This window comes from Danio aesculapii, chromosome 6 (genome assembly GCF_903798145.1).
Source record: "Danio aesculapii chromosome 6, fDanAes4.1, whole genome shotgun sequence".
NCBI lineage: Eukaryota > Metazoa > Chordata > Actinopteri > Cypriniformes > Danionidae > Danio > Danio aesculapii.
Genome location: NC_079440.1, coordinates 61,475,997 through 61,492,795, shown reverse-complemented (window position 1 = coordinate 61,492,795; position 16,799 = coordinate 61,475,997). Strand labels below are relative to the sequence as shown.

The 16,799-nt window shown below is 35.0% G+C and overlaps 1 protein-coding gene across 2 annotated transcripts in view; it reads left to right on the top strand.

Moving 5' to 3' along the window:
* kif5ab (kinesin family member 5A, b) overlaps positions 1-16,799 on the top strand; it is a 70,228-nt gene that overhangs the window by 17,017 nt on the left and 36,412 nt on the right. For both annotated transcript variants that reach the window (XM_056460669.1, XM_056460668.1), the window contains exons 2-7: positions 3,387-3,474; positions 6,324-6,397; positions 6,914-7,018; positions 7,124-7,172; positions 14,577-14,632; positions 15,437-15,524. In XM_056460669.1, the coding sequence (XP_056316644.1) occupies positions 3,387-3,474; positions 6,324-6,397; positions 6,914-7,018; positions 7,124-7,172; positions 14,577-14,632; positions 15,437-15,524 (460 nt within the window). The remainder of the gene's footprint in view (positions 1-3,386; positions 3,475-6,323; positions 6,398-6,913; positions 7,019-7,123; positions 7,173-14,576; positions 14,633-15,436; positions 15,525-16,799) is intronic.

Sequence of the window (16,799 nt, the reverse complement as noted above, 5' to 3'; positions counted from 1 at the left end):
TTTATGCAGTGGATGTCCTTTCAGCCGCAACCCAGTACTGAGAAACACCCATACACACTCATTCACACACACACTCATACACTACGGCCAATTCAGTCAATCAATTCCCCTATAGCGCATGTGTTTGGACTGTGGGGGAAACCGGAGCACCCGTAGGAAACCCACACCAACACGGGGAGAACATGCAAACTCCACACAGAAACACCAACTGACCCAGCTGAGGCTCGAATCAGCAACCTTCTTGCTGTGAGGCAACAGTGCTAACCACTGAGCCACCGTGCAGCCCAAGAAGTTCATTTACATCAATAGTACAAAAGCTACAGTATTAGAAATATGGACTTTATCACCAATTTTTAATGCTGTGCTTCATTTCAGCTGTACTGTATTTGATAATAATTTACTGTGTATTAAAGGTGCTGTATGTTCTTGTTTGAGCATGAAAACACCATCATATGTGTGCAGATATTCAGAAACATGCTCAGTGAACCTTGTTGTTTATCTGAAAATCAATGCTGAAGTCAGATATTCTGCTTTGAACATGTGTTACATGCCAAAACTCTTTGTCTTTGGACTCTTTGTCTTTGTTTTGGTCATTTAACCCGCCCAATGCCAGTTTAGCCAATTATATTACAGCAACCCGGGTTGCCAGATGGTGGAAAACAGCGTATTTCATTCATTCAGTCAGTCAGGAAGACTCTCAAAGCATGCAACCGTGACTGATATCTGGTGGACAGTAGCAGACTCTCAAATGAGACGCAGATTCAGAGTTCCACATGAGGTTATTAATTATCAAATTATATTAATATTAGAAACATAAACATTAGGTGAGCAGGTTACATTGTAACCCCGTGTCCTAACAACACGCTTCGTGACGAGATACGCAGTGATGAGAAATTTGGCTGTTTGCACCAGACGAAACATGACAGAAATGTAAAAACAGCCATTCAGAAGCACAGAATAGTGCACTCACTGCACTCCAGCCAAATGGGAAGGTTTATAATCTAATACAGTGTTTCCCAACCCTGTTCCTGGAGGCACACAAACAGTACATATTTTCAGTGTTTCTCTTATCTGACCCATTAACTTCAGGTTTTTGAGCCTCTTCTGATGTTCTGATGAGTTGATTCAGGTGTGTTTGATTAGGGAGAGGTTGAAAATGTGGACTGTTGGTGTGCCTTCAGGAACAGGGTTGGGAAACACTGATCTAATATATTAAACCTCTTTAACATGATTAAATGTAGATGCTGAATCACTGATATGTGTTGGTTTGCTTTGAGTCTCAGTTCTGAAGTTAAATTTCAGACGGTTTATTTTATTTTCCAGATCTGAGCTGAACTGTCTGCTGCTGTTTTCAGTAGTATGGCAATAAATGTGATGTGAAATGGCGTTCAGACTCACATTATTAGCACTTAACACTGAATAAAGCACATGGGGTGTACCTGAGCTGATCATTGTCAGTTTTCTGTTGTTCAGCTGTGAGAAGCCGTTTCTAATATATCAATTCCAGGTGTTGGTTAGAACAAAAACTCCTTTTAATATAGAGAATATTCCTCCTATCGCGTGCCGTTGCTTTTATTTAGAACATGACTTAAATCAGCCTTTAGGCACTATTGTCAGACTCGCTCCTTTTGGTCCTCAATCTGGCAACCTGCGCTTGTGTTTGTTTTGATCCAGGTATGTAATACCTAGTTCAACCACTGGGTGTCAAACTAACACACTGCACCTCAATAATAAAAATGACAGTTTTATCTGAACAATATCTGAAACCGATAGCCCTGCCACAAACTCACATTATTTGCTGAGTGCAGTGATTTAGCCAGTGATGAAGCTCTGGGGGCGAGGCTGTCTTTAAAACCGGTTTTAATCATTCTTATTCTTTGTTGTTTTCATTTCTATACTTGTATGTTGTGTTTCTTTTCTTGTTTATGTAAAGCACTTTGAATTAGCATTGTGTATGAAATGTGCTGGATAAACAGTGGTGTAAAGAGTACTGAAAAATCATGCCTAAGATAAAGTAGCATTACTTGCCTAAAAATGCAGTGCGAGTAGAGTAAAAGTATCTGTTGTAAATATTACTCAAAGTATGAGTAAAAAGAAGACAAGTACTTGAGTAGTGAGTATTATGCTGTAGAAAGCTGATGATTTACATGTAATTTGTGCATGTGTGTACACGTAACATTCTGTAGTGCAGTGTTTCCCAACCCTGTTCCTGAAGGCACACCAACAGTACACATTTTCAACCTCTCCCTAATCAAACACACCTGAATCAACTTATCATAACATCAGAAGAGACTCCAAACCCTGAAGTTAATGGGTCAGATAATGGAGACATCCAAAATATGTACTGTTGGTGTGCCTCCAGGAACAGGGTTGGGAAACACTGCTGTAGTGCATCTAGTTATTGCCCAGCAGGCACACAACATCATAAGACGTTAATATTAGATTAGATTGAGGTTGTGATGTCAGGTGACCAAACTTCAGTGTCTAGCCAGCCTCTAAGGTCAACATTATTTGTCCAATAATGACGTTAATATTTGCTTGATTTTAGGTTGTGTTGGAAAGTGACCAAAATCCAATGTTGAGCCAACATCTTAAACCAACGTCATATTGACGTCAAATACTGACATTTATTCATCAGGTATGGCAACCAAAATACAACGCCTGATAGACGTCATAGTGGTAACATCAACACAACAACAAGCTGTAACATCATTAGATGCTGATATTTGGTTGGTTTTACGTTGGACATTGACGTCAGCCTGACGTTATTTTCTGATGTCAACCCAATTGTCATTTCCAAATAAAATGCAACGTCCCCACAACATTGGGGTGCAACGTCAATCTGACGCCATTTCAGTCATCACACAGTAAACATCCATCATCTTCTCATCGGTGACATGCATCTAAACAGTCTCTGGGTCAATGTGTGTAAAGATTTTCTTGGACACTTTTAATGCTTCCAAACAGTTTGCTGCAATCATAAAGCACATGTCTTGAGGGAGTTCATTAAGATGAGATTTACCTTCTATGTGTGATTTGATTGGACAGAAATCACAGGACTGATTAATCTAATCCACATAGACAAGAATAAATAAAGTAGGGACTGCAGGTTGAAGGAAAGTAGTGGAGTAAAAGTACTGCTACAGCACTAACAATGTACTCAAGGGACAGTAAAAGTACACATTTATAAAACTACTCAGTAAAGTACAATTCCTGAGAAAAACTACTCAATTACAGTAGTCTGGGTATTTGTAATTAGTTACTTTACATCACTGTGTATAAATGAACTTAAACTTGCTCATCTGCAGCAATAACACTGATGTACAGTGATTCTGAAAGCCTCCATCATCACACCTTGTAAATATGACTCTATTTGTGTCTTCCAGGGGAAATCGTATGTGTTTGACAAAGTCTTTCCTACAAATTGCACACAAGAGCAGGTGTACAACACTTGTGCCCAACAGATCGTTAAAGGTGAGTAAATGCATCATAAAGACTGACTGATTGATTAGTTGCATTGATTTAATTATCACTATCACTGCTGAGGTGACAGGGTGGCTCAGTGGTTAGCACTGTTGCATCACAGCAAGAGGGTTGCTTGTTCGAGTCTCGGCTGGGTCAGTTGGTGCTTCTGTGTGGAGTTTGCATGTTCTCCCCGTGTTGGTGTGGGTTTCCTCCGGGTGCTCCGGTTTCCCCCACAGTCCAAACACATGCGCTATAGGGGAATTGATGAGCTAAATTGGCCGTAGTGTATGTGTGTGAGAGAATGAGTGTGTATGGGTGTTTCCCAGTACTGGGTTGCATCTGGAAGGGCATCGGCTGTGTAAAACATATGCTGGATAAGTTGGCGGTTCATTCCGCTGTGGCGACACCTGATAAATAAAGGGACTAAGCTGAAGAAAATTGAATGAATTTCTACATAGCGATCATGCAAACTGAGATATCAAACTGAATGTTTTCTTAGTTATATACAAGTAAATTAGGTAATACAAACCTTTTTAACACTCTCAGCTTAATAAACTGCTAATTAACGGTTAGTAAGGTAGAATTAGTTTTTACAGAGCTGCACAATACGATCATACTTTATAAATACTAATATACAGTTAATATCTAATAATAGGCAGGTAGTAATAGAATGAATTGCGAGCTAAACTAAAGCCATTAGAAAAAAGCAACATGATCACGTGTCAACATCACAGGTTGAAGCTTTTATGAAGTATTGCATACTTTGAATAATCCAGCGTTTAAATCAATTTAATAAATGCTCATCGTCTCAAAGTGATCCTCACAATAACAGACGGGTGTGCATGTCTCAGAAAGTTGTACGTTTATTAATAAACACCGTCTTTAATATTAACATCACAGCTGTTTTATCCGGTCAGACTTGTGTTCAGACGAGCTGATCAAGATCTGCAAACAAAATCTGAGGATGTTTTTTAAATTTTGTAAAAATAAATCTGCAGATTTATGTGGAATGATTTTGAGAAAGGTAACTAAAAACCTAAAATATGACATTTACAATGAAAACAAAGCAAGTCTCATATTTAATATCTCTACTAAAAGACAGAAAATATTACTTTAGAAACTGTACTTCATATAAACATTTGCAAATTAGGCAATCATACTACTGAAATAAATATAAAAACTGAATATATATATAAATATATATATATATATATATATATATGTATGTATATATAAATATATACACCCTGAATTATTAGCCCCCCTGTTTATTTTTCCCCAATTTCTGTTTAACAGAGAGCAGATTTCTTCAACACATTTCTAATCATAATAGTTTTAATAACTCATCTCTAATAACTGATTTATTTTCTCTTTGTCATGATGACAGTAAATAATATTAGACTAGATATTCTTCAAGACACTTCTATACAGCTTAAAGTGACATTTAAAGGCTTAACTAGGGTAATTAGGTTAACTAGGCAGGTTAGGGTAATTAGGCAAGTTATTGTATAACGATGGTTTGTTCTGTAGACAAATATAGCTTAAAGGGGCTAATAATATTGACCTTAAAATGGTGTTTAAAAAATTAAAAACTGCTTTTATTCTAGCCAAAATAAAACAAATAAGACTTTCTCCAGAAGAAAAAATATTATCAGACATACTGTGAACATTTCCTGATTCTGTTAAACATCATTTGGGAAATATTTACAAAAGGAAAAAAAAATTCAAAGGCAGGCTAATAATTCTGACTTCAAGTATATATAACTATATATATAACTATATATATATATATATATATATATATATATATATATATATATATATATATATATATATATATATATATATATATATATATATATATAACTGTATATATAACTATACTGTATATAACTATGTATATATATATAACTATATATATAACTATATATAACTATATATATATATAACTATATATAACTATATATATAACTATATATAACTATATATATAACTATATATATATAACTGTATATATAACTATATATAACTATATATAACTATATTTATATGACTATATATAACTATATATATAACTATATATAACTATATATATATGACTATATATATAACTATATATAACTATATATATATGACTATATATAACTATATATAACTATATATAACTATATATATATGACTATATATAACTATATATATATAACTATATATATAACTATATATAACTATATATATATGACTATATATAACTATATATAACTATATATAACTATATATATATGACTATATATAACTATATATATATAACTATATATATAACTATATATAACTATATATATATGACTATATATAACTATATATAACTATATATAACTATATATATATGACTATATATAACTATATATATATAACTATATATATAACTATATATATATAACTATATATAACTATATATATATAACTGTATATATAACTATATATAACTATATATATATAACTATATATATAACTATATATAACTATATATATATGACTATATATAACTATATATAACGATATATAACTATATATATATAACTATATATAACTATATATATATATAACTATATATAACTATATATATATATAATGTGTGTGTCTGTGTGAAATTGTACCATATAATACAATAATATGGGAATTTGATGTATAATATCATATCATATATCATATAAAAAGCTAAAAAAAATCAATGTGGGCATAATAATGAGTAAAAAAGACAGTAACGTTGGGATAACTTAATTGAATTAAATCAAGTCTGCACAATTGAGTTAAGTAAATATTTTAATCTTTCACACATTTTGATATTCTTTCATCTACAGATGTTCTGGACGGCTACAACGGCACCATATTTGCATACGGACAGACATCATCTGGTAAAACCTACACTATGGAGGTACTGCAGCTTCTCATTATTAAATGAAATGAAATTCACATCCCATCCCTTTGTGCCCAGAAACAAGTTTTCAGAAATTCAGAATTGATGATCTGCTCATGATTTACTCACCCAAATATGGTATTTGTTATTTTCCTCTGCAAATGTTTTACATTTCATAATGAATTCTCATCACACTTAACAAGTTTACAATGATAATGAAGCTTGTTAACAAGTTTGAATGATTGATGAAGGAATTATAATGCTTTGTTTTGTTATTTCATCTTCATTTACAAGTAGCAGGGTATTTACAGCTACTGTATATTTGTCCATCCACATCCTGGCATTTTCAGAAATTCAGTAATGATGATCTGCTCATGATTTACTCACCCATTTATCACCCCAAATCTGTATTTATGTTATTTTAATCTGCAAAAACAAACAAAAGACGAAAGCAGATGTTGTTCACATTCAAATAAAACCAATCCATTAATCAATCACAGTGTGTTTAATCAATTAATTAGCTTTCTCCGTCAGGGAAAACTGCACGATGCTAATGGAAGGGGAATTATCCCGAGGATCGCCGAAGATATTTTCAACCACATTTACACCATGGACGAAAACCTGGAGTTCCACATTAAGGTGCTGACAGATGAATGAAATCAATTCACACAGGCTTGTTTTGGTTTTCTAATGAAGGATGAATATAATCCCACATCATTAAGCTGCTCTCCTTTCTCTCTCAAGGTCTCCTATTTTGAAATCTACATGGATAAAATTCGTGACCTACTTGACGGTGAGTCGGAATGTATTGTTTCAGCTCGACCTAAATACTGTACTGTACATGTATTCTAAACAGATTACAGACTATCCTTTTAAAGCTGACTCCATTTAATATACACCATCATAATTTAAATGCATTTTTATTTCGTTTGTCGGTATAACAGATTTTTATACAAGCACTTTTACAAAGATTGGGGTCATTTTTATGTATAGTTGAATACAAAATTATTAGCCCTCCTATTTAGGTGTAAAAAAGGTGTTGTCTAACAGATCTTTTTTTTTTTCATCACATTTTAAAACACAACTGTTTTAATACCTGATTTCTGTTAACTAATTATTTTGTTTGTCTCATTCTTTTGTCTTATTTTGTTCTTAATTGTTCTTGGAATTGAAAGTTTAGAAATTTCATTAAAATTAAATTAATATTTATGCAAAAGATTTCTTAAATGATCTTAGCATGTCATTCCACTTGCGTCTAAACATTGTTTTTCAGTTACATTTAAGATTATTTAGAATAATTATTGTATATTAACAAGAATACTTTTGTATTATATATATATATATATATATATGATTTTATTTTTATTTTGGAGTTGGGGGCGGTGCCCCAGTAGAGCTTTATGTCTAGCAACGCCCCTGGTCTCATAACTTTATCATTTTTTTCCATAGAATTCTGGGTTTACGTGTTGTAATCCTAACATATTTCTTGGAATTACAAGATTACGTCTCACAGTTTTCTCTCAAAGCTTTTCCTCTTAGAAGTGTTTACATTTTGCGATTCCATAAGGTTTTTTGTAATTCTACATTTTTATGTCTCGTAATTCCATATTTGTTCTTGGATTTCTGAGTTTAAGTCTCACAATTCCATATTTTTTTCCTGGGGTAAATTTTTTTATCTTGGAATTCTGAGTTTCCATTTTGTTTCCATCTGAATTTCCATCATTCATTCCATTATATAACATTTTTCTTGGAATTACAAGATTATGTCTCACAATTTTGACGTCTCTTCATGGAATTCTGAGTTTCTCGCAATTTCATATTTATTTCCTAAGAATTCTACGTTTACGTTTTTTAAATCTTGGAATTCTGACGCTAGTTCACAATCCTGACATTTTTTTATTTATTTTGAGTTTATATTCACAAAATTCTGGCAATTTTTCATAGAATTCGTAGTTTACGTCTCACAATTTCATATTTGTTTCCTGGATTTATGTTTTTTATCTTGGAATTCTGGGTTTCCATTTTGTTTCCATCTGAATTTCCATCATTCATTCCATCATATAACATTTTTCTTGGAATGACAAGATTATGTCTCACAATTTTGACGTCTCTTTATGGAATTCTGAGTTCACATCTTTGCAATTCAATCAATTTTCTCTTGTAATTCTGAGTTCACGTCTCAAAATGTGATATTTATTTCCTTTGAATTTCAGGTTTATTTTTTATTTTTATTTAGATAATTTTTTTTTTTTTGGAATTTTAAGGTCAGTTCGTGCAATTCTAACATATTTTCTTGGAATTTAGAGTTTATATTCTCATAATTCTGGCTCTTTTTCATGGAATTTGCAGAATGTTCAGTCTCACAATTTCATATTTTTTTCCAGGATTTAAGTTTACGTCTTGTAATCCCAACATTTTCCTTGGAATGACAAGATTATGTCGAACAATTAGAAATTCTTTATGGATTACTGAGTTTAGGTCTCACAATTCCATAACTTTTGTTTCTTGGAATTCTGAATTTACATCTGGCCAATTTCATATTTATTTCCTAAGAATTCTACGTTTACGTTTCTTTAAATCTTGGAATTCTGACGCTAGTTCACAATCCTGACATTTTTTTATTTATTTTGAGTTTATATTCACAAAATTCTGGCAATTTTTCATAGAATTCGTAGTTTACGTCTCACAATTTCATATTTTTTTCCTGGATTTATGTTTTTTATCTTGGAATTCTGGGTTTTTGTAATCCCAACATTTTTCATGGAATTACATGTTAACTCTAACACAGGGATGTCAAACTCAATTCCTGGAGGGCCTAATCCCTGCACAGTTTAGTTCCAGCCCTGCTTCAACACACTTACTGTACCTGTATAGGTTTCAAACAAGACTGAAGGAGTTAATTAGTTTGATCAGCTGTGTTTAATTAGGGTTGGACCTAAACTGTGCAGGGATTAGGCCCTCCAGCAATTGAGTTTGACATCCCAGCTCTAACAGTTAGACATTTTTCATGGATTTCTGAGTTTACGTCTGGCATTGACGAGTTTTTCTTGGAATTCTGAGTTTACATTTAAACAATTCCAACAATTTTTCTTGGAATTTTGAGTTTACATCTCATAATTCCATATTTTTCCGTAGATTTCAGTCTTGTAAAATGAATTATGAGGTTGTCTCTCACATTTTTGACATTTCTTTATGGATTACTGAGTTTAGGTCTAACAATTCCATAACTTTTGTTTCTTGGAATTCTGAATTTACATCTAGCAATTTCATATTTATTTCCTAAGAATTCTACGTTTACGTTTCTTTAAATCTTGGAATTCTGACGCTAGTTCACAATCCTGACATTTTTTTAAAAAATTTGAGTTTATATTCACAAAATTCTGGCAATTTTTCATAGAATTCGTAGTTTACGTCTCACAATTTCATATTTTTTTCCTGGATTTATGTTTTTTATCTTGGAATTCTGGGTTTTGGTAATCCCAACATTTTCCATGGAATTACATGTTTATCTCTAACAGTTAGACATTTTTTATGGATTACTGAGTTTACGTCTGGCATTGACGAGTTTTTTCTTGGAACTCTGAGCTTACATTTAAACAATTCCAACAATTTTTCTTGGAATTTTGAGCTTACATTTAAACAATTCCAACAATTTTTCTTGGAATTTTGAGTTTACATCTGATAATTCCATATTTTTCCTTAGATTTCAGTCTTGTAATCCCAACATTTTTCTAGGAATTATGAGGTTGTTTTTGACATTTCTTTAAGGAATTCTGAGTTTAAGTCTCACAATTCCATATTTTTTTCCTGGGGTAAATTTTTTTATCTTGGAATTCTGAGTTTCCATTTTGTTTGTCTCAAAATTTGATATTTATTTCCTTTAAAATTCAGGTTTATTTTTTATTTTTATTTAGGTAATTTTTTTCTTGGAATTTTGAGGTCAGTTCGTGCAATTCTAACACATTTTCTTGGAATTTAGAGTTTATATTCTCATAATTCTGGCTCTTTTTCATGGAATTTGCAGAATGTTCAGGCTCACAATTTCATATTTTTTCCAGGATTTAAGTTTACGCCTTGTAATCCCAACATTTTCCTTGGAATCACAAGATTATGTCGAACAATTAGATATTCTTTATGGATTACTGAGTTTAGGTCTCACAATTCCATAACTTTTGTTTCTTGGAATTCTGAATTTACATCTCGCAATTTCATATTTATTTCCTAAGAATTCTACGTTTACGTTTCTTTAAATCTTGGAATTCTGACGCTAGTTCACAATCCTGACATTTTTTTATTTATTTTGAGTTTATATTCACAAAATTCTGGCAATTTTTCATAGAATTCGTAGTTTACGTCTCACAATTTCATATTTTTTTTCCTGGATTTATGTTTTTTAACTTTTAACTTGTTGTAATCCCATTTTTCATGGAATTACATGTTAACTCTAACACAGGGATGTCAAACTCAATTCCTGGAGGGCCGCATTCCTGCACAGTTTAGTTCCAGCCCTGCTTCAACACACTTACCTGTAGGTTTCAAACAAGACTGAAGGAGTTAATTAGTTTGATCAGCTGTGTTTAATTAGGGTTGGAACTAAACTGTGCAGGGATTAGGCCCTCCAGCAATTGAGTTTGACATCCCAGCTCTAACAGTTAGACATTTTTTATGGATTTCTGAGTTTACGTCTGGCATTGACGAGTTTTTTCTTGGAACTCTGAGCTTACATTTAAACAATTCCAACAATTTTTCTTGGAATTTTGAGTTTACATCTCATAATTCCATATTTTTCCATAGATTTCAGTCTTGTAAAATGAATTATGAGGTTGTCTCTCACATTTTTGACATTTCTTTATGGATTACTGAGTTTAGGTCTCACAATTCCATAACTTTTGTTTCTTGGAATTCTGAATTTACATCTGGCCAATTTCATATTTATTTCCTAAGAATTCTACGTTTACGTTTCTTTAAATCTTGGAATTCTGACGCTAGTTCACAATCCTGACATTTTTTTATTTATTTTGAGTTTATATTCACAAAATTCTGGCAATTTTTCATAGAATTCGTAGTTTACGTCTCACAATTTCATATTTTTTTCCTGGATTTATGTTTTTTTTATCTTGGAATTCTGGGTTTTGGTAATCCCAACATTTTCCATGGAATTACATGTTTATCTCTAACAGTTAGACATTTTTTATGGATTACTGAGTTTACGTCTGGCATTGACGAGTTTTTCTTGGAACTCTGAGTTTACATTTAAACAATTCCAACAATTTTTCTTGGAATTTTGAGTTTACATCTGATAATTCCATATTTTTCCGTAGATTTCAGTCTTGTAATCCCAACATTTACTAGGAATTATGAGGTTGTGTCTCCCATTTTTGACATTTCTTTATGGATTTCTGAGTTTAGGTCTCACGATTCCATATTTCATTCATTCATTTGTTTTCCTTCAGCTTAGTCCCTTTATTCACCAGAGGTCACCACAGCGTAATGAATCACCAACTATTCCAGCATTTTTTTTTATGCTACAGATGCCTTTCCAGCAGCAACCCAGTACTGGGAAACACCCATACACACTCACTCACACACACACTCAACACTACGGTCAATTTAGTTAATCAATTCCCCTATAGCGCATGTGTTTGGACATGCAAACTCCGCACAGAAATGCCAACTGACCCAGCCAGGACTCGAACCAGCGACCTTTATACTGTGAAGCCACAGTGCTAACCATTGAGCCACCGTGCTGTTCACAATTCCAGCACATTTCTTGAAATTCTGAGTTCATATCTTGACATTTGGAATTCGTAACACCAGAATCCTCTTCATGCAGGTGTGAGCAGTATATTTTCAGCATTAGATATAAGAGATGTTCACCTCTGCTTTCTGACCACACACACACACACACACACACACACACACCTGTCCAGCACTCCGGCACTCATCTGTATTCATCTGAGTCACTGAGCAATCTGGAAAATACCTGCGGACAGACGAGAGAAACAGAGAAGCAGCGACTGCAGAGACAGATGGAGATGGATAGGAGAGAGTGTGTGTGTGCTTGTTTTTGTCTGTTTATGTGTGTTTGTGGTTGTGTATGTGTGTGCTTCCGTGTCTCTGTGTTTGTTTGTGTGTGCTTGTGTATGTTTATGTGTGTGTGTGTTTGTGAGCATGTTTGTGTGCTTGTGTAAGCTTGTGAGTGTGTGTTTGTGTATGTGTGTCTCTGTTTGTGTGTTTGTGTGTGTATTTCTGTGTTTGTTTGTGTATCTTTGTTTGTGTGTGTGTTTCTTTGCATGTGTGCAAGTCTGATGAGAGGCGTGTTCATATCTGCCATGGCTCATATGATGTTTGTGTGTGTATTTGTGTGGTTTGCATGTGTGTGTGGGTCATTGTTTGTGCGTTTGTCTGTTTATGTGGGTGTTTGTTTGCACGCATGTGTTCATGTGTGTGTTTGTATTTTTGTGTGTTTCTGTGTGTGTTTTGGTGTTTGTTTGCTTGTGTGTGTTTGTGTGTGTGTTAGTCTGATGAGAGGCACGTTCATATCTATCATGGCTTATACAAAGTTTCTGTGTGTGTGTTTGTGTGTGTGTGTGTCTGGTTGTATGTGTGCATTTGTGTGTGTGAGTGTTAGTCTGATGAGAGGCACAGTTATATCTGCCATGGCTCATATGAACTGTGTGTGTGTGTGTGTGTGAGAGTCAGATTAGATGCGCGTCTGTCTGGAAGCATCAGTTCATCTCTGCTCTGTCATAATAAACGCTGAAGCCTCTCTGCAGACGTGCATCTGCTCATTAAAGGAATAATTCAGCCCAAAGTCAAGATTCTGCCATCATTTACTGGCCTCGTGTGACTCCAAACCCTTCTCTGCAGCCGAAAATACGTTTAGCAGAATGTTTACGCTGCACTGAAATGTGCAAGAACCTTAAGATGCAAGCTGATGTTTAGGATTTGCGCAGTGTGTTAATTATCTTTAAAGACTGACAGTAAAAATCATTCATTCATTTTCCTTCAGCTTAGTCTCTCATTTATCAGGGGTCGTCACAGTGGAATGAACCGCCAATTCATTCATTCATTTTCTTTTCGGCTTAGTCCCTTTATTAATCACAGTGGAATGAACCGCCAACTTATCCACCATATGTTTTACGCAGCGGATGCCCTTCCAGCTGCAACCCAGTACTGGGAAACACCCTTACACTCACACTACGGCCAATGTAGTTAATCAATTCCCCTATAGCACATGTGTTTGGACTGTGGGGGAAACCGGAGCACCCACGCCAACACGGGGAGAACATGCAAACTCCACACAGATTCGCCAACTGACCTATCCGGAACTCGAACCAGTGACCTTCTTGCTGTGAGGCCACAGTGCTAACCACTGAGCCACCCTGTCACCCAATTTTTCTTTTACAATTCTATATTTTTTTATGAACGTCTGAATTTATGTCTCACAATTTAGCACTGTGGCCTCACAGCAAGAAGGTCGCTGGTTCGAGTCCTGACTGGGTCAGTTGGCGTTTCTGTGTGGAGTTTGCATGTTCTCCCCGTGTTGGTGTGGGTTTCCTCCGGGTGCTCCGGTTTCCCCCACAGTCCGAACACATGCGGTATAGAGGAATTGATGAACTAAATTGGCCGTAGTGTATGTGTGTGTGTGTGTGTGTGTGTGTGTGTGAATGAGTGTGTATGGGTGTTTCCCAGTGCTGGGCTGCAGCTGGAAGGGCATCCGCTGTGTAAAACATATGCTGGAATAGTTGGTGGTTCATTCCGCTGTGGTGACCCTTGATAAATGAGAGACTAAGCCGAAGGAAAATGAATAAATGAATTAATTTACAAATCCAACATCTTTTTTTCTAAAATCATGTGTGGGTGTCTTTCTGTTTTGACTTGTTTCCTTGAAATTCAAAGTTTACATCTCACAATTTGGATGTTTTCCATGTAATGTAATCCATGTAAATCACTAGGCTATTGACACAATCTACATTGTATAAGCGCTATACAAAATAAAGGTGAATTAATTCTGAACTATCTTTGTTTTGTAACGCAGTAATCTTAGTTTAACTTTGATAAATACCTTTGTAGTGCAAAATTACTTCAAGATTACCTTCTACTACCCTTCAGTCAACCTTTATACGTTAGTTATGTTTCAGATCACATCCGCATTATGTTTGTTGATGCTTATTATTTTCTCTGTGTTTTTCAGTGACTAAGACAAACCTGTCAGTTCACGAAGACAAGAACCGTGTTCCCTATGTGAAGGTAAGCTGAATCACGCTGACCTCGCTGATGTTTCTCAGACTGTAAACGATAAGATTAATGAGTTCAGTACACATACAGAGGAACTTTAAGAACTCTAAATTTACTGCTGTTAAGACTCTAATTGTGGCACTTTGGTGACTGTCACTTTAAATGCAAATGAGAGTGTGGTCTATTCAGAAGAGGGCGGAGCTACAAATGCATAAGTGTCAGCATAGCGACAGATTGAATACAGGACTAGTGTTGTCAGTGCTCGTCAGGTGTGCATGTGTGCTTCTGTCAGTCTATGTCGCTCCTGTTGCTGTTCATCTAAAACTCCACATCTATAATCCTCTTAGTCTATGCTGATGTTATCTTCAGCAGCTCAAACACTCTAATGGCTAATGGACAGACGGCTGCTTCTCACTCAGGGCTGCTGTTTATGCCAATAAGGGAGAGATGGGCACTAGTGGGCGGGGCTTTACCCCTCTGATGACATCATACTAAGGGAGAAAGTCAATCAAAGTGTTTCATTCATCAAGTCTGATTATAATAAATACAATTAATTCACGTTTATTATTAGAGGCTGGAGATATTCACACACTGCTGACACACATCTGGGTTTAAACACCTTATAAAAGTGATTTTTGCATAATAGGTGCTCTTTAAACTCTTAATGTCTCTTGTGTCAGCTGACAATTACTGAAGAGGTTCAGTGCAAAAAGAAAACCGGGACTGTGATTTAGATGAAGATGTGACTTTATATTTATTCCGAGCATGTGTGTGTGTGTGTGTAAATGTAAATGTGTGTGTGTGTGTGTTTAACAGGGTTGCACTGAACGTTTTGTCTCCAGTCCAGAAGAAGTGATGGATCTTATTGATGAAGGAAAAGCCAATCGGCACGTCGCTGTTACAAGTTAGTGTCTCTAACCAAACACAAACAATAAATACTAGAAATAATAGTCATTTTGCGCCACAGTGGCTCAGTGGTTAGCACAGCAAGAAGGTCTCTGGTTTGAGTCCCGGCTGCCTCAGTTGGCGTTTCTGTGTGGAGTTTGCATGTTCTCCTCGTGTTGGCGTGGGTTTGTGCGTGCTCCGGTTTCCCCCACAGTCCAAACACATGCGCTATAGGGGAATTGATGAACTAAATTGGCCGTAGCGTATGAGTGTGTGAATGAGTGTTTTCCAGTACTGGGTTGCAGCTGGAAGGGCATACGCTGTGTAAAACATTTGCTGGAATAGTTGGTGGTTCATTCCGCTGTGGTGATCCCTGATTAATAAAGGGTGAATGAATGAATGAATAAATCTTAATTGAAAAATATAAACTTTTCACATTTATAATAAAGTCAGAATTTTAAGGTGTAAATGTAAGACATTTATCAAAATGTCAGAATTACAATATTAAACCTTGTAGAAATGTTATTTTACGATAAAAACTTCACAATTACGAGACATAAATTTTGTTTATAATCAGTTACTGATCACAAATTATATGACAAACTCTGTAATCAGAAATAAAATCCCTTAGATTACTCAACACAATCTCACAACAATTCGTAACTTCTTGATTTAGTGGCTAATTCGTACGAATTCGTATAATTTAGTACGATTTGCTCATCACCCAATGACGGTTGGGTTTAGGGGTGGGGTCAGGTGCCACGCCTCCTTTTTAAAATCGTACAATTTCATACGACTGAACTCAAATTAGCCACTAAACTGACAAAACGTAAAATACTTCCGTTTCCTCATGAGATCAGGCTGGATTACACATTTAGGCTAAAGGAATCGGACTACTTTTGGATTACATTTAGATCATTTTGTGCTAACTCTTATCTAATGTCAGACATATTGAAGCATGTGTGAATATTAGGATATGAATTTGATGATTATTGTTATAGATTAAAAGTGGCACGGTGGCTCAGTGATTAGCACTGTAGCCTCAAAGCAAGAAGGTCGCTGGTTCTAGTCCTGGCTGGGTGAGTTGGCATTTCTGTGTGGAGTTTGCATGTTCTCTCCGTGTTGGTGTGGGTTTCCTCCGGGCTATAGGGGAATTGATTAACTAAATTGGCCGTAGTGTACGAGTGTGTGTGTGAATGAGTGTGCATGGGTGTTTACCAGTACTGGTCTGCAGCTGGAAGGGCATCCCCTGCGTAAAACATATGGTGGAATAGTTGGCGGTTCATCCCACTGT